Consider the following 23,323-nt stretch of genomic DNA (forward strand, 5'->3'; position numbering starts at 1 on the left):
ACCTATTCATTGTTTCATTCAAATCGATTGATCACATACTCTATTGGAAATTTACCGTAAATGGAGATAAATATTTCAGTATAGCTAGCATGGTGTAGTAGTTTATGGTTTAGGAGACCAGGGTTTGAATCCCCAATTCAGTCATGGAAACCCATTGAGTGACCTTGGGCAAGTCACACTTTCTCATCCTCAGAGGAAGGTAATAGCAAAAATCCTCTGAACAAATCTTGTCAAGAAAACCCCATGCTAGGTTCATCTTTTGTTGTTTGCCTTCAAGTCATTTTGCCCCTAAGGTAAACCTAGCATGGGATTTTCTTGGCAAGTTTCTTCAGAGGGAGTTTGCCATTGGTATCCTCTAAGGATGAGAGAGTGTGACTTGCATAAGCTCACCCATTGGGATTCCATGGCTGAACCAGGATTCAAATTCTGGCCTCCCAGTGTCCTAGTCCAAGGCTCAAACCACTACACCACATTGGCCCTAGGTTCATCTTAGAGTTGCCATAAGTAAGAAACAACTTGAACACACACAATACACACAAATATTTCAGCATTGGTTTCTTGCTACAGGCAGAGTCTCCCTTACCCAAAATGCTTGGGACCAGAAGTGTTTTGGATTATGGAATACATGTATTTGCATATACATACATAATGAGATATCGCGGGACCCAAGTCTAAATACAAATTTCATTGATGTTTCACATCCACCTTATACACTTAGTCTGAAGGCAATTTATATACAATATTTGAAATATTTTTGTGTAAAAAACAAAGTTGGGTAGGCTGAACCATCCAAAAACAAAGGTGTCACTATCCCAGCCAGAGAGAGCCAGCACAGGGTAGTGGTTTGAGTGCTGGACTGTGACCCTGGAGACCAGGGTCTGGATCCTGGCTTGGCCATGGAAAGCCACTGGGTGACCTTGGGCAAGCCACATTCTCTCAGCCTCAGGGGAAGGAAAAAGGCAAAACCCCTCTGAAGAATCTTGCCAAGAAATTCCCACGATCGATTTATCTTAGGGTCACCATAAGGTGGAAATGACTTGAAGGCACACAACAATAACAAAAGAAATTTTTGGATTTTAGAATATTTTGGATTTCAGAGTTCTGGATAAGAGAGACTCAGTTTGTGGACTGCAATGTCCTCTGTGACTTGGGTGCTTCTAGTCTGGAGAATCCCCAAAACAGGAGAAAGGGGAAGAGAAACTACCATGGCCCCATGCCTTGAAGCAAAAGCTTACCCCCGCCTCTGCAAACAGTGAGGAAGGGAAAGAGAAGAGATGAGGAAGCAAAGGGAAAAGTCCATGTGCTACAGCTAGGCTAGTGCTTTGAGTGTTGGACTGTGACTCTGGAGACCAGGCTTCGATTCCCAGCTCAGCCATGAAACCCACTGGGTGACCTTGGGCATTAAGTCACACTCTCTCAGCCTCCTCGGGGGGAGGCAAGGGCGAACCCCTCTCTGAACATTTCCTGCCAAAGAAAACCCTATGCTAGGGTCACCTGAGGGTCGCCATGAACAAGTAAATAAATGACTTGAAGGCAAGAAACAAAATTAAGAACGAAAGAGGCAGTGTCCCTGGTCTGCAAAAGAGTCCTGCTCTGGGTGAGTCAACGTCCTCCTTTTCCAGGATATGTCCTACATTACTCTTGAATGCCCTCTGGACCCCACAACAGACTCCTACTCCCAGAATTCCATAGCCCTGAGCCAGGGCAGTTAAAGCGGTGCCAAACCGGGTTATGCCTGCAGTGCGAAAGCAACCTCATGGCTAGCATTATAAACCCTGCCAGGAGTGGAAGACCCCCGCTGTTTCCCCAGCCCTTGGAAGAAAACTGGCTGAGAAGTTACCTGATGGATGCAAGAGGTCCTGGGATAGAAAAGGAACGAGGAACGAGGGAAACAAGGTGCTCTTTTCTCGACAGGACTGGGAAACTCCAACTCCCCCTCTTAAATAGCTTCACATTGAAATATTTTTCCTGCTCTTCCTCTTCTCTGCGGTGGAAGCCAAACTTGCCCTCAGCTCTGAAGGCGCTTCCTTCTCCTCCAAAGGAGTGAGTGAAAAGGCAGTGGCAGCTACAGGGTTGCAAATGCAATGCCTTCTATCTTCGGGCTCCTAGTGGAGGAGCAGCAGGCCGCCTAGTGGCCAAAGTGGAAGGGGAAAAGAAGAAAAAGAAGGGGGGGGCAGGAAAAGAGGCCCAATTGAACTGCTGCAGTCCACACTAACAGAGTCAACTCTGGTGCTAGCCAGCATATGTCAACAGATATGAGAAACAAAATGGCAAAACGATTGGAAGTGATCAATATACACCCCCATCCACTAAAAGGGAGATACAAGAGACTGCGGGAACTATAGCACCATGGCACTGATCTCTCAGGCAAGCAAAATCATGCTCAAATTCTGTAACACTGGCTCCACCCATACATGGAGGCACAAGGGACCACATTGCAAACATACAGTGGATAATGGAGCACACCAGGGAATTCTAAAAGAAAATCAGCATGTGCTTTATAGACTATAGCAAAGCCTGTGACTGCATAGATCATGAAAGGCTATGGAATGCTCTTAAAGACAGGGGAGTGCCAACACATCTGATAGTCCTGATGAGGGATCTGTACTCAGGACAAGAGTATACTGTCAGAATAGAACACTGAGAAACAGAATGGTTCCCAGTTGGCAAAGGGGTCAGAAAAGGCAGTATCCTTTCACCCTATCTGTTCAACTTGTATGCAGAACGTATTATAAGAAAAGCAGGCTTGGACACAGAAGAAGGAGGAGTGAAAATAGGAGGAAGGAATATCAACAATTGAAAATGTGCAGATGAAACCATAGTACTAGCAAAAAACCTTGTAGACCTGGAACACCTACTAAGGAAGATCAAAGAAGAAAGTGCAAAGTCAGGCTTAATGGTGAATGAAAAGAAAACCAAAATAATGACCACTGACGACCTTCACAAGTTCAACCTAGACAATGAAGAAATATGTTGGGAGAAAGGCGGGATATAAGAAAATAATAATAATAATAATAATAATAATAATAATAAAAAGAATTTCCATACCTGGAAGCAAACACTGATAGAGATGGAGAGTGAAGTCAGGAAATCAGAAGAAGATTAAGAATGGGGAGGGTGGCTATACAAAAACAAGAAAGGATCCTAAAATGCAAAGGGATACAACTGAGCACAAAAGTTAGAATCATATAAGCCACTGTATTCCCTATTACCATGTATGGATGTGAGAGATGGATACTTAAGAAAGAAGATAGGAAGAAAATCCTTCATTTGAGTTGTGGCACTGAAGAAGAAGGGGAGGATATCTTTTGCAGGCCGGCTGCAAATTAATTTAAATATTATTTTATTTACTTATAGCCTGCATTTCTCCCAATATAGGAACTCAAAGCAGGGCACAGCAAATTTTATACATTTATATATTTTTAAAATGATACAAAAACATTTAAATGTATAAGTATAAAATTTTAAAAAACAATTACCATTTAAGAACAGTACAGAAACATGAAAATGTATAAATACAATTTTTAAAAAAACAATTACAGTTTAAAAGCAGTACAGCAACATTAAAATGTACAAAGATAAACATTTAAAAAAACAATTACAATTTGAAAACAGTACAGAAACATTTAAATGAATAAATATATATTTTTAAAAAAACATTGCAATTTTAAAACAGTATAGAAACATTAAAATGCATAAGTATGTTTTTTAATTACAATTTAAAAACATTACAGGAACATTAAAATGTGTAAATATAAAAATTTTAAAAGACCAATTACAATGTAAAAAGTTAAAGCTTATCAATTAAAATGTAACATCTTAAAAACTCAGTACAAACCTTAAAAATAAAAGTCACATAGCATTTAAATCCTGTGTTCAGTTCTTTATTTCCAGTACATGGGTTGCTTTATACCAGAGGGAAATTGAATAGATACTCAGGTGGCGGTGGTGGTGGCGGTGGTGACCCTATCATGGGGTTTACTTGGCCAGATTTGTTCAGAGGACATTTGCCATTGCCATCTTCTGACGGTGAGAGAGGGTGATTTGCCCAAGGTCACCAGTGGATTTAATGGTTGAGCTGGGAATCAAAACCTGGGCTCCAGAGTCATAGTCCAACATTCAAACCACTACATTATGTTGGCTCTCATGACTCAGACCAACACAATTATATATATAATTGTCACACTCTCAGCCTCAGAGGATGGTAATGGCAAATTGCGACAAAAACCTTACAATAGGCTCGCCTTAAGGTCTCTGTAAGTCACAAATGACTTGAAGGCACACAGTGAGAAGACACATCAATCCCGTCAAAGAGTCTGGTGGCACCTTAGAGACAACAACACCTTTGTTGTGCCGTGAACTTTCTAACAAAGAGCTTCCTGGACTTCACCACAGTCTTTTCCCTACCCGCCAGCATCTGTCACAACTTCCTGTTGCATGGTGCATGAGGATGTTCATGGTTTTCCTACATGAACTTTTGTATTTGTATAGGTTGAGGTGGGACAGAGGCTACACTGCCACACACCCATCAAAGCTTTTTTAGGACCATACCTATCTCTCTCTGACCCCAAAGATGCTGTCACCACCAAAGTGCTGCAGAATTCCCAGTAATTAAATCTACTGAAAAACAAGGTGCAGAAGGAGTGCGCACCTTGTTTTATATGATAATTGCACCCCTCCCCTCCCAACACGCTGTTTCTCTGCAGGTCAGCAACAGAGTAACAGAAACTTGTGAAAAGGGGTGTGCACAATTTTAAGCAGTCACTGCAACAAGAAGGAGCCAAAGCTAGGCCCTTTCACACTACACAGGTTTAGCACTACAGCACTTCAACTGTTGTGGAATTGCTGGGAATTCCACCCGATGGAATTCTGAGCCCATTCATGCTACAGAATTATAGCAGTATGATCCCACTTTAACTGCCATGGTTGATTTACTACTACTATTACTACTACTACTACTACTATTAAATACTATCCTATGGGATTGTGAGACTTGCAGTGCATAGAGGAGGCATTTGGAATCCTCAGGCAGGGAGTTCTTCTGGTGCCTCTGACCACACTACAAGGCCCAGGATTCTATAAAATGCAGCCATGGTAGAATGATAGACTGCCTCCACACTGCAGAAATAATCCAGTTTGACACCTCCTTAACTGCCATAGCTCCATGCTATGGAATTCTGGGGTTTGTAGTTTGTTCAGGTGCCAGAGTTCTGTAACAGAAAAAGCTAAAGAACTCACAAAACTACAAATCCCAGAATTTCACAGCCCTGGGCCATGGCAGTTAAAGTGGTGTCAATCCGAATTATTTCCGCACTGTGTTTTGGACCATAGTGCTTTAATTGTGTAATGTGAATGGGCCCCTGGAGTTTACATTTTGATGAGGCACTTGAGCCCCTTGGCTGACAAGTCTACATATCCCTCCCTGCAAATCCCAAGATTTCCTAGGTGGTTGCCATGGCACACTATAACTGTGCAAAAGGGCCCCTAGACAAATGGCCTAGAAGGGCTGGTTGTGGCTCCCACCTCCCATTTGTGATATAGGTTATTGCTTTGAACAGAAGGATCCTGTCATTTGAGCACACAGGGCTTAATTTGAGATTCAGCTCTGGGAGCTATTTGTAATGCCTGCAGCCCATGAAAGAATAATAAAGATGGGAATTGTGGTTTGATCTTTGTTAGCTTTTTCTGATGTTCCCTCTTCGTTGTTGAAATTATGAAAAAGCACATGCAGAATGGAGCAGTGAGGGGAAGTCTGTAACTTTCCAGGAAGGTATAATCTCAGAGGAAGAAGGGAGGCTCTCTACAGCATTTATTTCTGGGAGAGGCTTTTTGCTAACATCCCCCCCCCCCCCCCACATACACACACAAGCCATTTAGGGCTTTACAGGTAATAACCAACACTTTGTATTGGGCCCAGAGTTCCCTCTGATGCCCATTTAATCTAATAGGATATATGTGTGAGTAAACTGTTCACATTCTCCTTCTGGATGACTTTGCCTGCTGTTGTCCTGCCTCTATCAGTGTGCATCTAACTTGTCCCACTTGCATTCTTCTCCCTTCCTTACTGTACCATATACTTTTGCATTGAGCCCCTCTTGTCCTTTGCACTCTGCCCCTGTATCTTCTGTCTCCTTTTCCCTTTTCTCATCTTCTGACACCACATCTCCATCCCTTGCATCATACCTACCTCTCATGCTTCTTTTTACAACCTACCACTTCACACCTCTCATCCTTCTTTCCCTCCTCTTCATTCCCCTTGGCCACACTCTTTCCTCATCAGCCCCCTAGTAATGCAGCCCTCACCTGCTGCTTGTGCTTCATAGAAACATAGAACCGTAGAGTTGGAAGAGACCCCAAGGGCCATCCAGTCCAACACCTGCCATGCAGGAAATCACAAAGTACCCCCAACAGATGGCTATCCAGACTCTGTTTAAAAACCTCCAAAAGAAGGATATTGTTGTTTGCATTGCATGCTTTCTCTTCCCTCCTGCTCTCATCCCTCCTCCTCACCTCACCCTCTTGCAGTGCACCCCTCATACTCTCTTCTCTCATACATGAAAGGCAGGGGCAAACTTATAAGGCATCTGTGGAGATGTTCAAACAGAGGTTGGATGGCTGTCTCTTGGGAGTACTTTCATTGTGTATTCCTGCATGGCAGGAAGTTGGACTGGATGGCCCTTGCAGTCTCTTCCAGCTCTATGATTCTATGGACCTATTTCATCCATGTGTTGATTGATTGATTAAATAAATAAATCTCACACTTCACATCTAGTTTGGCTCCTCATTACTTGTAGCAACACTCCCTCTGTGGTGTGTATTTATCAGATACACTTGCAAGTTGCTCTCATGCTTCTGAAACTAGGTTATGTAAGCTGTAGAATGGGGCCACTGAAAACTGAAGCAACTTGTAGTTTTTAAAAATTAGAAACAATCAAGAATAGGCTGCTTTCTATGAACCTTTCAGCTTCATCCATCAATAGAATATTCCTGGAGAAGCTGACTGTTCAGTAGCAGAACAGTCCACAAAGAAGTTGGGTTTCCCACATTTGGAGCATTCAAATGCCAAATCCACCCTCACTATGTAGAGATTCAACAGCATCCACTCTACAAGTTCATTCATGACTTAGGACTGGAGAATGGCTTTGGTGTGGCTTCCGGACTGTTAGGACGCATGCATCTAGGGTTGCCATAAGTCAGGACCTCCAAACCGAGACAAATGTAGGACAAATTTTTCTAATGTAGGACACATTTTTAAAAAATGGAGGACATGCGAAAAAATTGATTTTTTAAAATGTTAATATAAATGCATGTTTCTGAGGCATGATCAAAATGGAGGACATTTGGGCATTATTTCTAGACAGATGGCAGAAATGGACTTCCCTTTCTGGCAAAACACCCCCGACTTCCATTCCAAAACACACACAACAGCACATTTGGGCATTTCACATGGCTTTACTGAACATGGCCTCTTGCATCAGAGGCTTATTCCATAACCAAACCCCTTGGGTTTAACACTTAGCATGGTTTAACATGGCTATGCATATTGAACATGTCAAGGTGGTTTCACCGTTCTTGCACCAAGTGTACTTCTCAGAAGTGTGTGTCAAGGGACTTTGGTTTTTCTTCACTGCACATGAGTTTGTAAAAATCACAGCAATTTACAATGGCCTTGCCTCAGAACCAAAACCACACAGAAAAGGCACTTTGGAAAGTCACACTCTCTCGGCTTCTGAAACAGTGCATGCATGCCTCTCAAGCTGACCCAGTCATATCATCTTCATCATCATCACCACCACCACACTATCACTGTCAAAGTAAGGGAGACTTGTTAGCATTAAAAGCACCCCCAAAAACCTCACCTTGAGGCCTCTCTGGCCACTCACTCACCACCTCCTTCCCCTCCTCCTTTTCCTCTCCCTCCTCCCCCTCCTCCTCCTTCTCCATTCACCTGGGGGCTGGGGCGGACGGGGCGGAGGAGGAGGGTGGCAAGCGGTTGCATGCAAGGTAGGGAGGGTGGCGCGCGGCTGCGCGCAGGAGGCGAACCACCTCCAGCTTCGCCTTCTCCACGCGGCCGCGCGGCCTGGAGAAGAGGGGGCGGAGGAAGAGGAGGTGAGTGGCGCGGCTGCGCGGGGAGGCAAAGGCGGACGGAGCCAGCGCCTCTTGTGCCCTCCCCGCCTCCCCGCACGGCCGCGCTAACTTCCCTCGCCTCCTCCGCCCCTCTTCTCCTCCTCCCCGCGCGCCTGCGCGCAAGAGGCGCTGGCTCCGTCTGTCTTCGCCTCCTCCATGCAAGCAGGTGCGAAGCCTGGGGGCGAGGGGGCGGAGGAGGAGGGTGGTGCGGGCGCGTGGGGAGGCGCTTCCTCCGCCCCAGGCAGGCCTCGCTGCCCTCCTCTTTCTCCCCGAGGAGGAGGAGGGCAGCGAGGCCCTGCAGGCCGCAGCAACTCGGCTGCAACCAGGGGGGTCCCGGTTTTTGGGCTACACCCGTGCTGGGAGGGGCCTGGGGCCCCCAAAATCGGGAAATTCCCGGGTGCAGCCGGGTTATGGCAACCCTACATGCATCATTTAAACAGTGACCCGAAGCAGCTTTATTTTGGCCTGTCTGTTTGGGCTCACAGCCAGCCTTCTCTATCAGGGAGCTCTGGTGCCAGAATAAATGGCAATTCCCAGGATTCCCCAGCACTGAGCCAAGGCAGTTAATGTGGTCTCAAACTGGGTTATTTCTGCAGTGTGTTTTGGGACCAAAAGAGAGCCACTTTGTACCCAAAGGGGAGCTCCAATAAGTTCATTTAGAACTCTCCTTCTGCCTTTATAGTGGAGGGTCTGAGCACTAGGACTCTGGAGACCAGGGTTCAAATCCCCACTCGGCCATGAAACCCACTGGGCGACCTTGGGCATTAAGTCACACTCTCTCAGCCTCCTCAGGGGGAGGCAAGGGCGAACCCCTCCTGAACATATCCTGCCAAAGAAAACCCCAGGATAGGTTCGCCTCAGGCAGGGTCACCATAACAACAGTGGTTCTCATCCTTTAGCCCTCCAGATCTTTTAGACTTCAACTCCCAGAATTCTCTACCACTAGACGTGACGGCTGAGGCTTCTGGGACTTGGAGTCCAAAATAAAGGCTGAGGACCACTGCCATAACAGAACGACGACCATAGAGCCACGCCCGGAAGTGACGACAGAGGCTACGGTATCGTAGCTTCCGGGTGACGAGCCGGAAATGACGTAGCCTAGGCGCGGTGACAGAGAGTCGGAAGGCCGGGCTGGTTCCGTCTTTTCCAAGATGGCTTCGCTGCTGCAGTCCGAACGCGTCTTGTACCTCGTCCGCGGCGAGAAGGAGATCCGGATGCCCCTCTCGCAGCTCTACTTCTGCCGCTACTGCAGCGAGCTCCGCTCCCTCGAGTGCGTCTCTCATGAGGTAAAGCGGGGAGCGAGCAGTGGCCGGAGGGCGAGGCGGGGCTGCATCACCCTCCGCAGCGCCTATTGGCCCCCCCAGCTGCCACTCACTCTTCTTTGGCACCCCATTGGCTGGCGGAGATGGGATAGAGGGCTGGTTCGACTGGTCCCCGGGTGGGTGGCCATGGAGACCGGAGCCACCATTGGGGCAGGTGTCTGTCTGTCAGTGTGGCTCCTCCTCTCATTGGACAAGGCAAAAGACTTTGGGGAGGAGGCCAGGTTTAGTGGGAAGGGGAGAGTAATATAACAGCAGGCGTCATCTTTTTCCCGGACACGTCCTCCATTTCAGCCTTCTGCTCAGGAGGAATTCCAAATCGTCCTCCATTTTGAGCAGGACTAAAAAGCCTGAATGCATATCCATGTTAAGTGTTTCTAGTTTTTTGGGGCCATATCCTCCATTTTTATTGAATGTCCTCCATGTTTGCAGCCCCTTGCTCTCCTGGAAGAGAGCCACCCCTTTCCAGTACCAGTCCTCCATTTCACCCTTCTGCCCTACATTTCAGTCCTCAGTCCAGGAGGAATTCCAAAATGTCCTCCCTTTTTGGAGCATGACTAAGAAGCATGGATTTATATGAAGTGTTTTGTCATGTCCCACATATTTCTTGAAGGCCTCCATTTTGCTTTGCCTTGCCCTCCTTTTAGGGTTATGCGTTTGCCGTTGCCCTTCTCCGAGGCAGAGAAAGTGTGACGTGCCTCACCCAGTGGGATTCCGTGGAGATTCAGGTCGCGGTCCCCCAGGGTGCTTCTACACTGTAGAAATAAAGCAGTTCAACACCACTTTAAGTGCTGTATCACCTTCCTATGGAATCCTGGGGTTTGTAGTTATACAAGGTATTTAGCCTGCTCTGTCAAAGAGTGACGGTGCCTCACAAAACTACAGATCCTAGGATTCTGGAGGATGGAGCCATGGCAGTTATTACAGTGGTGCCAAACTGCATTATTTATACAGTGTAGATGCACCATCAGTGTCTTCAGCCAACCCTCACATGCTGGCTCTCAGCTGTGCCAGTAGTTACATGTACTGTAGTTACCACAGTAGTTACCATTTGCCTGTCAACCACCATTGATGTGGAGGACGATGACTCTGATCCTGTTGCCTCTAATATTATTTTTATTAAGGAAAGAGAGAAAACATTACATAAAACTACATCTACTAGATATACATACGAACAACAATAACAACTAACAGCATCACTACAAAAGCAAACATGTAGCAAAAATGGGGGGGAAATAGACACTGCAGAGAAAAAGAGGGTGGGATGAAAGCAGTGGTTACCAAATAGAGTGGAAACAACTTCAGTATTGCTGATTATTCAGAGGTTATGATGATACTGAAGACGAAATAACATGTAAAAAGGTCAGAATGTAAACAAAACCTTGTTCATCTTGGGAGGCCAAACAAAGCTGCAGGGCAGATATCTTAATTATACTGAAATAGCTGTGTTATTCTCTGAGAACATCTCTTTCTCAATTTCTTTTCCAAATCATTTGAAATCATTTATTGTCATCATTGTACTGTATTGTGTTAGCTCTGTAAATTGAGTGGTATTAGTGTTGCCATAGTATGGATGGATTCAGGGAGGGAGATTGGGAAGAAGTGGTTTGCCTGGGGCTGCTTGGTTGGTTCATGACAGACGTGAAATCTGAGTTGCGGATTTGCTGATTCATAAATCGGTCTCTTAGCCATTAAGACAAGGTTGCAACAATGTACATCTTGTGATGAAATTTTTTCCATGAGCAAAATGTGGAGATCAATGTCCTCTCCCCAATATAGCCTCCTGGGCACCCCAGAAATTGCTTCAGAGGACTTAAAGCCCATTCCAAGCCGTTCTGGGGGTGGGGGAAGATAGTACCATTGGCTTGTGCAGCACCATCTCTCAGAAACAAAATTCCTTTTTGTTAAATACAGCATTATGATGACTGATAGTAAAACATGAAGTCTTTTTTTAAATTCTTCTTTAGGTGGATTCTCATTATTGTCCCAGCTGCCTGGAAAATATGCCATCAGCTGAAGCCAAGCTGAAGAAGAATAGGTGAGGATGCATGCTGCTTATGCAAATGCCCGCCTTTCTTTCTTTCTTTCTTTCTTTCTTTCTTTCTTTCTTTCTGCTTTGCTTTTGGACAAAATCTACTTTGTAGGGTCTTCTAGAATCGTTTCATATTCTTACTAAAGTGTTGGGAGCCAAACAGATATGTGGACAAATGTACACTTGGCTCCTATGCGTCAGTAACTATCTGAAATAATTTTGCAATTTCTTATAACATGTATTTTATTTCCAGTGTGATCTTACTTGGATGAAAGTGACATGCTGTTGTAAGTCTGACTTTGTATTCTGTTATATGCTGTATTGTCTGTTGCAGACTTCTGACTGCACTGGACAGAGCTGTAATACTTCACATGTCAGTGCGAGGCTGCTCATGTATTACATCCATGATACATTTGCTGCAAGCCAATTACAGTTACACCCATGATGCATGCGGTTGAGCTAATTACAGTATAAGAAGTACACTGTAGAACAGCACTGGGGGAAGTGGAGCTCACTAGTCACATGCAATTCCTTGGTGTCATTTTTGGCACATGAATTCATGTGTTCTCCATGCCTTCCACTCAAATTTTTGGAAGTAAAAAAAATATTCTGCCCCCCTCTCCCCACCATGGTCAGCAGCATCCCTTAGAGCATTATGCCTGTTTGAATGAATCTTTCGTTGCTTTGGGTCTTTTTTGCCCCCTCCTTGCCTTTTTAAGACTGAGACAGGTCTTTTCCCTCACAAAGAGCAAGTCAACATCAGTCATTTCCTATATGAGGAAGGAGCCATCTGATTCTGGAACAAGCTGACAGATGCAGGAAAGGGCCAGTAGTGCTTCCCATACTAGAATCATTGGAAGAGATCATAAGGGCTGTCCAGTCCAATCACCTTCCTTGCAGGAATACACAATCAAAGCACCCTTGACAAATGGTCATCCAGACTCCACCACTCTGCAAGGGAGTGTGGTCCACTTGAACAGATCTTACTGTCAGGAAAAGAAGTTCTTAATGTTGAGCTGGAATTGCTTTTTCTGTAGTTTCTATCCATTGCTCCATGTCCTATTCTCTGAAGGAGCAGAAAACAAGCTTGCGTCATCCTCAGTATGACACCCCTTCAGATGTTTAAACAGGGCTGTCATATCATCCCTTAACCTTCTTTTCCCCAGGTTAAACATACCCAGCTCCCTAAGTCTCTTCAACCAATCTCTGGCAATCCCTCTTAATTTATAAGAACATATTTTAGAATTATAGTTGGCCCTTCTTATACAAGGATTCAAACATACACAGTTTGAAAATGTTTTAAAAAAGGATAAATTTCAAATATCTAGCCTTGATTTTCCATTTTTGCTATGCTGTACTTAATGATGTATTTCATGTTATAATGAAAACAGATTCCAAGCCATTTGTTTCTCTTGAATTGTTGGTGGAGACCCTGGATAAGAGGGGGGCATACATGTATCATGTAGCTATGAGTTTAAAGCTACATCTGTTGATGTGCCCCTTCCCCCCATAAATTGTATGGCCATTTCCATGTTGTTAGAGAGCAAATGGATCAGCAGAATCACATCTGGCTATTTTCCTTTAGCTGGACACACGATGACAGGCATTTGCAGTCTCTGGGAGGTCCCAGAAGATAACATCTTTGCAGTTTGTCCATGTACAGCAAAAATAGTTGGATGTCTCCCTGCTGATCCCCTAGTTCTCTAAAAACATGGAAATGGCCATGTGGGAGAGGCTTTGCTCCTTACAAGGTGGGTTGGGGGAAGTGATTGCCCTTTGTTTGGAACAGAATTCTAACTACGCAACAGTAAAAAAAAATTTGTATAGGAATGTCTTACGCCATTGTGATACATCAACAGGATCCCAGTCAATATGTGTAAAGTGCTCCAAAATACTCTCCTTATCCCTGTGTTCCATGTTTGTTCAGATTTGAGGTTCATTTACAAAAGGATTCCTGCCTTTTCCAGAAGGAAAGCACCACCGCCCATATCTTTTTTGACATAGATGTTTTCTTTCTTAGTGAATTCTTTGGGTAGAACTGGTTCTGTAACCAGTTAATGGTCATTTCTGAGTTAAAAAATAATAAAAAAATAACATCAAGACATTGAAGCTCCAAGTTAAAACATTGAAGTGTGCCCTAATGCAACACTTTACACTGGTCTCTTCTCATTCAGATGTGCTAACTGTTTTGACTGCCCTTGCTGTATGCACACACTTTCTACTCGAGCAACAAGCATCCCTGCTCCACTCCCTGACGATCCAGCCAAGACCACAATGAAGAAAGCTTACTATCTGGCCTGTGGATTTTGCCGCTGGACTTCCAGAGATGTTGGCATGGCAGATAAATCAGTCGGTAAGTATTGCCATTTTTAAGAGAGTTGTCTGAAAACCCTGTGTGCTGTGCCAAAGTCTTCATTGAAAATTAGAATGATACTGTAATTTGATCATACTAATTAAATGCTAAAAAAAATCTATATAGGAAGGACTCGTGAAAATGCATTGAAGTTAATTTACATTTGGTGATTGTGGTTGTTCTTTGCCATCAAAAGAATTGAGAATATGTGCCAAAGGGCCTATCTCATTTTGAATCCTATTACACCCCCCACAAGATCTTTCAGTGATAAAGGACTAAGCCCACTTACCCTGCTGAAAGGAGTCTTTTGTTAGAATGAAAGAAAAGGTTTGTTGCATGAGACCAAGACTGAACTAGTGCAGGAATTTGTTCATGCAGTAGTCAGCCAGAAGCTACAAACAGGATATGGACCCAGTAGCACCCTCTCACTTGTGTTTCATAGCAACTGATAGAGATTTAGTGCAGCTTGTTGTATTGCTTCCTTTTAGTCAGTGCAATTAATTACTTAGTGGTTGTGCTGTTCTCTGCTGCTGGGAGAGAGCTGTGCATGAAAAACCCTAAAAAGGGTCAGTTTTGGTGAAAAGGCAAAGAAGTCATTCTGGTCCCTCTTATTTTCTTCAGTAGTGAGTGGGATCATTTTGTTAACTCAGCAGAAGCCTCACATTTTCCATACTTGGGATTCACATACAGTTCATGAAGGACATGCAGATTCTTTTTCTCTGAGAAATATATACTTTTCAGATATATGTGAGAAAGCATTGTAACATTTGTAACATTTTCTACCCTGTAATAGTTTCCTCCTTGCATCAAGGTGTATAATCCTATTTTTGCTCCCTGATTCTTACAGATCTCTCCTTCAGTCCAGCTGGTGAAACACTAGTCAATAACTCTGAATATGTTTTATCCTGTTTGGCCAGCATATTAAGTATGAGCATTTCCCTTTAAGTTGTTCTTGTTATTTTGTATTGCAGCCAGTGGAGGATGGCAGGAGCCAGAGAATCCTCATACTCAAAAGGTAACTAACAGAAAAAGTTTTCCCTTTTAATAGAAAACTTATTAAGCGATTATGTTGTTGAAACTTTTTTTTAAAAAATTGCTCACTAAGAAAATATTGTGAAGCCCTCAGCTCTGCTTCTATTAAATAAAAATTAGTGGTTGATCACATGGTGTGGGTATAAGGTTACACAGTATTAAATGTTATTTAAAGAAAAAACTGATTAATAAGAAAATAAACAAGCTTGGAAGAGGAATGCAACAATACTTCTTTTAAAGGTAATTGTAGGACGGATCATATCTTGAGTGAAGAGTGCAAAGGAAGACTTCCCTTTTGCCCCATAAAACAAGTGCCCATGATAAAATAAAAGCCTTGCTTTGTTTTTAATATGATATTCTCTCCTATGCAGATTAACAAATTGGTGGAGTATTATCAACAGCTGGCTCAGAAAGAGAAGATGGAAAGGGATCGTAAAAAACTTGTTCGACGCCGACCTTACATGCCACTGGCTTTTTCAGTGAGTTGGGGAAATGGTGCATAATTTCAGAGCTCTCACAGAGAAAAGGTCACATGGATGACGAGCCCCGACACTTTTAATGGCGCGCACACGGGAGCACACCACCATAATAAACAATGGGACTTGAGGTCCCACTTTTTTTCCTTTTGTGGCGGGGGGTGGTCTGGAACGGATCCCCCACATATACGAAAGGCACACTGTACTTACGTGTCTGGAGCTCTGAATTAATTTGACTTTTGTTTTGAGTAAATTGCCATATATACTCAACTGTAAGTTTATCTCATGTATAAATTGAAGTATTGGGGCCAAAATTATGGATTGTGATATGACCCATGGATGAATTGAGGGTAAAACCTAGGGACATGTAACAAAGGATCTAAAGGACGAAGCAAGAGAAAACAGTGCCCAAGAACTTAACACAATTCCAGCAAGCATAACTGTTTGTGGTCACACTAAAGGCTGGATGGATAAGAGCATAGAGGGAGGTCAGTGCTTCCAGGACAGATAAGACTCTTCCCTTTCACCAGGGGAGAGTTCCTGTTTTTAAATAAGAGTTAAATTACAATACTTACATTGACCTGTGGATAAGTCTACTAAGGTTTTTTGGGTCAATTTTTTTACTTACATTTCTAGACTTATACATGAGTATATACAGTTGTTGAAATCTGGGCTTAGAATCCGAGCTGTACAGAAACTAGATTTTTCAGTTAGGTTGACAGAGTTGCTAAGTATTTTCTATCTTAGCTCACAGTCAGCATAAATATTGCAGGGTGTTGAGAACCTCTTTCATTTTAATTTTCAGCGTTGCAGCTTGTCAGTGTCAAATAAAAGGCTGAATTTTGCTTAGCTTAATAATTTTGCATATGCTTGCTGCCTCTTAGATAACTATATAACCTGCTTGCTCTGTGCATTTGCTTATGTCTTTATTGCTGCATTTTTCTTGTCTCCGTTGCTATCTGCTGCTAATTTGGGGGCTCTCCACAGCAACACACTATACATGTAGTGGTAAGTTCCTTCAGTTTCTGCTAGTGCTAAAGCCTTTGAACCCACTTTTATTCTACAGGTATATTGATTTTTACAAGTGGCTGTAAGTTAACTTGAGGCCCGACAGGGTATTACTGGCTATGTCAGTCCCATTTCAGTCTGGTTTTAGGCCTGGTTTCAAAATGGAGATAGCCTTAATGACTCTGTGGAATGACTCTTAGTAGGAGAAGAAAGACCAGTGAGAGTCTATCCCTCTTGGTCCACTGGCTGTCTTAGTGGCTTTTCAGTACTATAAAACATATTATTTTTGTGGAGAGGCTGTGTGAATTGTAACTCCAGGACATTGATTTCCAGTGGTTCTGCTCCCATTTGATGGCTAGGTCTAGAAGGTAGTGTAGGAGAGCTATTTTTCTGTCCTCTGGAGATTCTGTTTTGGTATCCTTAAACACTCTGTTTGGTCCCCTATGCATTAAACTGCTAGTTTAAACTACACCAGTGAAGTGTAGTGGTTTGAGTGTTGGACTGTGATTCTGGAGAGCAGGGTGTGATTCCCAGCTTGGCCATGAAACCCACATACTGCCACCTGAAAAAACAACACATGATAAAAAAAAACACATGATTAAATAGTGTTATAAAAACCTGTCACTACTTAAGATGAAGCAACTCATCAGTACTTTTCTCACTCCATGACAGTCGACTTAAGATATATGCAAACCTGGTTTCAAACTATGGTTTATTTTATTTATTTCATTTTTAAACATTGTAATGTGTTTCTTTGTGTCCACAAAAACACATTCTTTACTAGAATGTTCATAATTATGTTCTGAACTACTTGATAAAATGGACTATAAATTTGAGCATAGATTAAACTATTTAGGGCAGGACTCTTCCCTCACCCCCCACCCCCATCCCCCGAAGTGGTTTAAAATAATATGCAGCATTCCTTTTCTGCATTTTAAAAATATTTATTTCACTTCACTGATAAAAATTAGTTTGAGCAGAGAGAAACTTTAGAAATTTTCTTGTTCTTGCTTGTTCTTTCATACTGTCAAAATGTCAGCAACCATGCAGATATGTTTCAACTAATTGTTCTCTTTTTGCTTATATGTTCTTTTCCCCTCATAGGATAAATATGGTCTTGGAACCAGGCTGCAGCGTCAGAGACCTGGAGCTCCTATCACTGCACTTACTGGACTTTCGTGAGTAATAAATTCCTCTTATGTGTATGGTTAGGTCTAAAATGATGGTGTCACATAGGACATGTTAAAAATTATCATTCATTTTAGGAAGAATCTAGTTCTTTAAAAAGAAAAAATAATTTGCTGAGGGAGCATTCAGTATATTGTACTGTGCTAGTATTCTTACACTTTGCCTGATCCTTTCAACCTGTTTTGCAAATAGCAGAGCCGAACAGGTTGCCTTGAGTTTTGTGCCTAACTGAAAATTCTTTATTATCTTTACCAAGGAATTAGTAGTCATGATGTGGGCTTTCCCCTTTTCCTGCATGCCTTTGGACTGAGTCTGAACAGTTAAGCTTTGTTTGTCCTTTCCATTTGCTAACTACGTCTTCTTAAGAAAACTTTCTTTCTTGACACAGTTTATTTTCAGGCTGCTTGTGTTCAGTGGGACTTAATTTGTTAAGTATGACCTGGGACAGACCGACCCAAAAGGGCAGCCTGCCGGCGGCCTATTTCCCTCCAGAGTAAAAAGAACCTGGAAAAACTGGGTTCTATTTCCATTGCCGGGTGGACGTGACGAGTGCACCAATGGCGCACTCTTGACGAAAGTGCAGCTATATGTATATGCTGCACGTCACTTATGTCAAAATGGCGGTTCCTGTGTACATGGAATGCTGCCATTAGTCTACAGTGGCTCCGTGCTAGGGTTAGGGATGGTGTGATTGTTGTGTGGGTCCTAACCCTAGAATCGGTGATGGCATGACATTTTGGGACCCATCTGTCCTATGCCTATGTGTGGATTGAAACACAGTTCTACCTAGCTTTATGGCTATCTTTTGTTTGTACGAAAAGCGATTTTTTGAGAACAAAATTAAAAATGAGATGGGGTGAGGGAGCAGGGGAGAACACATGGAATACTTTCCCCCTGCTGCTTCCCTACTCAAACTCTTTCACTATAGACATACTCCTTCCCTATTCTGGCTGCAGACACAAATATTAAGATCCATGTGTGATATGACAAAGATTGTATTTGGCCTTTATGCCCAAATAATTATGGGTAGGCTCATGCTGCACATTGTCAGCACAGGCAAAAATAGGAATTTTGGGGCTTGGGTAGATAACTTTTAAGATATCTCAAAATGGAAATACTGGATAATTAAAAATAGTTTCCTTTTGTTCATGGAAAATTATTTCATTCAGCTGTCCTGAATGGAAACAGGAAAGGCAATCCTTGCTGACACACACACATACATGCATGCACACATGTACATTGCACACTCCTCCATTTCTTTCTCCCTGTGCCCAAAATTTGTTTCAAGAGTTTCATGGGCCCCCCAGCACAGCATGGAAGAAGATAGTGTGGGAAACAGGAACAAGGGAACATTTGTAAGAATTGACTCCCTCCATTGGTTCTTTATGCAGACAGAAGGACAGCATTGGATATAAGCTACACATTCTTTTCTTTAAATCCTTTTCTTTCTTAACTCATCCTCCAATGCCAAGATGTTTGTTTTTAAGTGTATGATTTAAAGAGATGTTTTAAATCCACATGTGTGGAGGGGGCAAGTTAAATTATATTAAATGATTTTATACTAATGTGATGGTTTTTAATTGTTTTTAAATTTTCATTGTTAGGTTTTTAATTGAGTCTTTTTGTGAGCCACCTTGGGATAAAGGCAGGATACAAATGAAATAAATAAAATAGTCAAGCTAGTCAAAGAAAACGATGAGATGGTTGTGACCTTTTATTTATTTATTTAGGTATTTAGGTATTTATATCCCGCCCTTCAGCCCTAATGGCTCTCAGGGCGGCTTACAGTTATTATTTTTAATCAGACAGTTCCCTGCCCTCAGGCTTACAATCTAAAATTTATGTGCAGATCTGACTTACAGTATTCTCCCAAACAGAGCAACACTGTATGAAAAGTTTTTGGAAAGCATTTCAACTCATAATGGCTGCTTTACAAAGAAGATTTCTCAGCCAAGCAGTTCTTACATACTGATTGTTATGTAGTTTTGTGTTATTGTTTTGAGCTATTTCATAAGGAGATTCGGATGTAAATGGCTTGGCTTCCAGTTCTTCCACAGAAACTTACTTCAGCTATTTAATATTGTTGAAGCTTTATCATTCTTTGTTCTTCCAGCAAATTTGCTATCTACACTTAGCACACATTTTCTTTTCTGTCCCAGACTGAAAGAAGGAGAGGACCAGAAGGAGATAAAAATTGAACCTGCACAGGCTGTGGAGGAAGTGGAACCTCTACCTGAGGATTATTACACCAGACCCATTAATTTGACAGAAGGTAAATGCTGTGCTTTTCTGCTTCAACTGATGAATTCCAATAGTATTTACTATTTATCATTGTTCAAAACCCTTGACCAAGAACTTAACTTTTTTTGGAACTTTTTATGCTATGGACAGTGACAACTCTGCGGCAACGTCTCCTACAGCCAGATTTTCAGCCCATCTGTGCTTCTCAGCTTTACCCTCGTCATAAGCATCTGCTGATCAAACGCTCGCTAAGGTGCCGGGTATGTAGGTTATTGTGAAACATGATTTAAATTTATATCACATAGTTAATTTGACAGAGCTGAGAGGTTTACTGAGTTACAAAACTTGCCATCATCCAGTGAAACTGATTAACAGGTGATTCAGGACAAACAGATGAGATAGTACAAAGAGATAATGGCTTCTCAGTATTAATTATTATTTATTTGGAATATATTTATCCTACCCCTTTGGCCCAAAAATATCTCTCTGAATGAATTACAACTCATTAATTTGACATTTCCCTGCCCTCAGGCTTACAACCTAAAAAGCATGACGCAAGGAAAAGCTGACGGTAGTGAGGGAGGGAATCAAGTCCAGCAGATGTTGGCTGATCTTTCTCTCAGAGGCCACAGCTGTAGCAGTTGTAATGCAAAGAAGTCCTCACAAGCTGCAGGGGCAAAGGCCTGATAGAACTGTGCCTGACTACTCCCTCTCAGAATGGCTCTCAGGAACCAGAGCAGTGATATTTGGAATAAGGGAGGAAAACTTTTCATGAATCACTGGGGACAAGACCCAATAGAGTTGCTGGGGAGCACCCAGAGAGGACAGCTATTACTTTCATGCCTGCTTGACAGAGGCATCTGGATTATCACTGCGGGAAACAGGAGTTGGACTAAACTATAAAGCTTTGGCATGACCAGACAGGGTTCTTCTTAGGTAACATATAGTAGCCATGCTTTGTTTGAATTTTTCAGAGTAAATAATTTAATCAAGTGGTAGGACTTATAGCTTTCATAGTATCTGTCTGATTTTCTTTGGCTACTCTAACCTTATGTTTTGGTAAATGTATTTCTTCCCTAGAAATGTGAACACAATTTGAGTAAACCAGAGTTCAATCCTACATCTATCAAATTTAAAATCCAGCTTGTAGCTGTGTAAGTATTCTGGAAATGGATGACTGCAAGAATATTATATGACTTGGGCCTAGTTCTGATTGTGCCTGGGCTGTAATGCTTGTGACTTCAGGTTAAGAGTCACAAAAACAAATCCCCTGCACATAAAAAACTTATGTCAGAAAGAAAGGTTCTCACTTATGCTTCTCCCTGACATGGTATTATAACAGGGTTATAAGAGCAGTATAATAGGCAATGCAATGTGTTTGTTTGGGAAATGGCTGGATTTTTATTGTTTAATTGACCTCTCAAAAGATTACATGTACTTGCTTTTCTCATTTCATTAAAGCCTTAGCACTTCCACAGCTTAATCCTTACATTGTTAAGTTGAGAACACATTCAGATGGATTCAGTTGTGGCATATTAATAGATGTTTTGTGGCACTTTGTGTTTTCATCTTGTCTAATTGAAAATCAGATTGGAAGTTTTTAGTACCGTCTGCAGTAGAGTAGGCAACATAGTGATCTCCAGATACTTTGAGCTATAAATCTCACAAGCTTTTCTCTCTGGTGCTTGAGGCTGATGGGAGTTCTGGCCCAAAATCTGAAGGACACTAGGTTGCCAGCACCTTTATACAGTATAATTCTCTGTTTTAAAAAATAAAATAAAGTGTGCTGTGTTCTGAATCATTTACTCTTGTCAGTTTCTTTAAATGCTGCAGCTTCAGAAGCCCAGTCTGTGTTGAAAGGTGATCCAGATATCTATCTTAGTCAACCAATCAACCAGTCAGTAAAAAGTAATGTTTACGTCAGGGCTAGAGAGGAAGAGTTGATTCTTGAATTTGCTATTTACTTTTTTCAATTGTGTTTGTAGCAACTACATCCCAGAAGTGCGAATCATGTCCATTCCCAATCTACGCTACATGAAGGTTAGTTCCTGTCAGTTTTACTGGTTTTCTTTTGAAGTGGAACTTGAAAGCTTTAAAGGCTATATGAGAGTGGAGTTTAAATGTTTTCTCTTTTTGTTTGAAATGAAAATGTGATGTAGCCCTTTAGGTCTAACATTTTGCTTTTCCTAAATGGTTCAGTTGAGTCATCACACCAAATTTAAAATAAAGTTTCAAGTTTAACTGTATGAATTGACTCAAATGTTATTAATTGACTTAAAGATATCCTTGGATTGGATAACATTTTTTTATTTTTATTAAAGTAAGTGTTTATCAGATTTCAAGATAAGATTTATCATCTTTTTACCATCTTGAGGAATTCCCCTCCCCTTAAGCACTTTCTCATTCACTGCACATTGGAAGGAGTGTTTTTTCTAAGATTAAACCTGGTCTCACACTTGTCAGCATTACCTAAAAACAGAAAATGCTGCCTCCTCCTCCAGAGGAAAATTGTTTCTTGCTATATGCAAATTAAATTGATTAAGGCAACTAAAATGAACAATTAGAATGAATTTAATCAAGCTGCTGCTCTAGTTAATATCATGAGTTGAGCTTGTTGATATACTGGTGGTGCAGTGGTTAAATGCCTGTACTGCAGCCAATCACAGCCACAAGGTTGTGAGTTTGATTCCAGAGCTCCAGAGTCCACTCAGCCTTGCATCCTTCCATAGGTTGCTAAAATGAGTACCCAGCTTTTGGGGGGCAATTAGTTTACACATTATAAACTGCTTAGTGAGTGCTTAAGCCACTGATAAGTGGTATAGAAATGTACTTGCTATTGCTGTCACTAGTGTTTTAATGTTTCTTGTCCACTTTAATATTCTGTAAGCAGAGCATTCACATTTCTACAGTGCAGGTCTTATGGTATGAGCACAAGTGTGATTAAACCATTGCTGCAACATTACAGACCCTAGTTTGTATACAAACTTCAGTTGTTTTGAATTTGGTGTTGCTAACTGCTAATCAAGACTTAAGTCCAATTGTTAGTATCGACTAAAGTACTGCTATCAAATCAATGGGAATTTGGGAACTTACACAAGTATATCAAGTGAGTGAGTCTAGTCTAGACTATTTGGGACTCATGACCTGATTTAAGCCAATGTTTTGCGATTTGAACATAATACCAGCCTAAATGTCAGCTTTATTAACAATGGTATGGTGCACATTAAGCCAATTCTAGGTTGGACCTATGTGTGTCATGCAGCTGTGCCTCTCAATGAAAGTCCAAGTGAACATGAGCAGTTCCTTTGGTTGTCTGTCACTGGAGAGTTAATTATGCTTAAAATTATGAATATTAAATAGGTGGATTTTGCATTCAGACTGGCGAAGGGCAAACGTTGTCCCCATCTTCAAAAAGGGGAAACAAGAGGATCCCAACAATTATCGTCCAGTTAGTCTGACATCAATACCAGGAAAGATTCTGGAGCAGATCATTAAACAGAGAGTCTGTGAACATCTAGAAGGCAATGCCATAATCACAAAAAGTCAA

General features: G+C 42.1%; 2 protein-coding genes across 4 annotated transcripts in view; one reads left to right on the forward strand and one right to left on the reverse strand.

The window, feature by feature from the left end:
• Positions 1-2,093, reverse strand: part of SMIM3 (small integral membrane protein 3) — a 26,328-nt gene extending 24,235 nt beyond the window's left edge. Inside the window, exon 1 of one of the 2 annotated variants that reach the window (XM_042452118.1) lies at positions 1,841-2,093. The gene's annotated coding sequence lies outside the window, so the exon portion shown is untranslated. The remainder of the gene's footprint in view (positions 1-1,840) is intronic. The other variant, XM_042452119.1, reaches the window with a different exon arrangement.
• Positions 2,094-9,204: 7,111 nt separating this feature from the next.
• DCTN4 (dynactin subunit 4) overlaps positions 9,205-23,323 on the forward strand; it is a 20,295-nt gene continuing 6,176 nt past the window's right edge. Inside the window, exons 1-11 of one of the 2 annotated variants that reach the window (XM_042452847.1) lie at positions 9,205-9,413; positions 11,414-11,484; positions 13,653-13,831; positions 14,803-14,846; positions 15,235-15,342; positions 16,327-16,347; positions 17,452-17,525; positions 19,695-19,807; positions 19,927-20,036; positions 20,857-20,930; positions 21,762-21,816. In XM_042452847.1, the coding sequence (XP_042308781.1) occupies positions 9,279-9,413; positions 11,414-11,484; positions 13,653-13,831; positions 14,803-14,846; positions 15,235-15,342; positions 16,327-16,347; positions 17,452-17,525; positions 19,695-19,807; positions 19,927-20,036; positions 20,857-20,930; positions 21,762-21,816 (984 nt within the window). In that variant the 5' untranslated portion in view covers positions 9,205-9,278. The remainder of the gene's footprint in view (positions 9,414-11,413; positions 11,485-13,652; positions 13,832-14,802; positions 14,847-15,234; positions 15,343-16,326; positions 16,348-17,451; positions 17,526-19,694; positions 19,808-19,926; positions 20,037-20,856; positions 20,931-21,761; positions 21,817-23,323) is intronic. The other variant, XM_042452848.1, reaches the window with a different exon arrangement.

Source organism: Sceloporus undulatus, chromosome 2 (genome assembly GCF_019175285.1).
Source record: "Sceloporus undulatus isolate JIND9_A2432 ecotype Alabama chromosome 2, SceUnd_v1.1, whole genome shotgun sequence".
In the NCBI taxonomy this organism is placed as follows: domain Eukaryota; kingdom Metazoa; phylum Chordata; class Lepidosauria; order Squamata; family Phrynosomatidae; genus Sceloporus; species Sceloporus undulatus.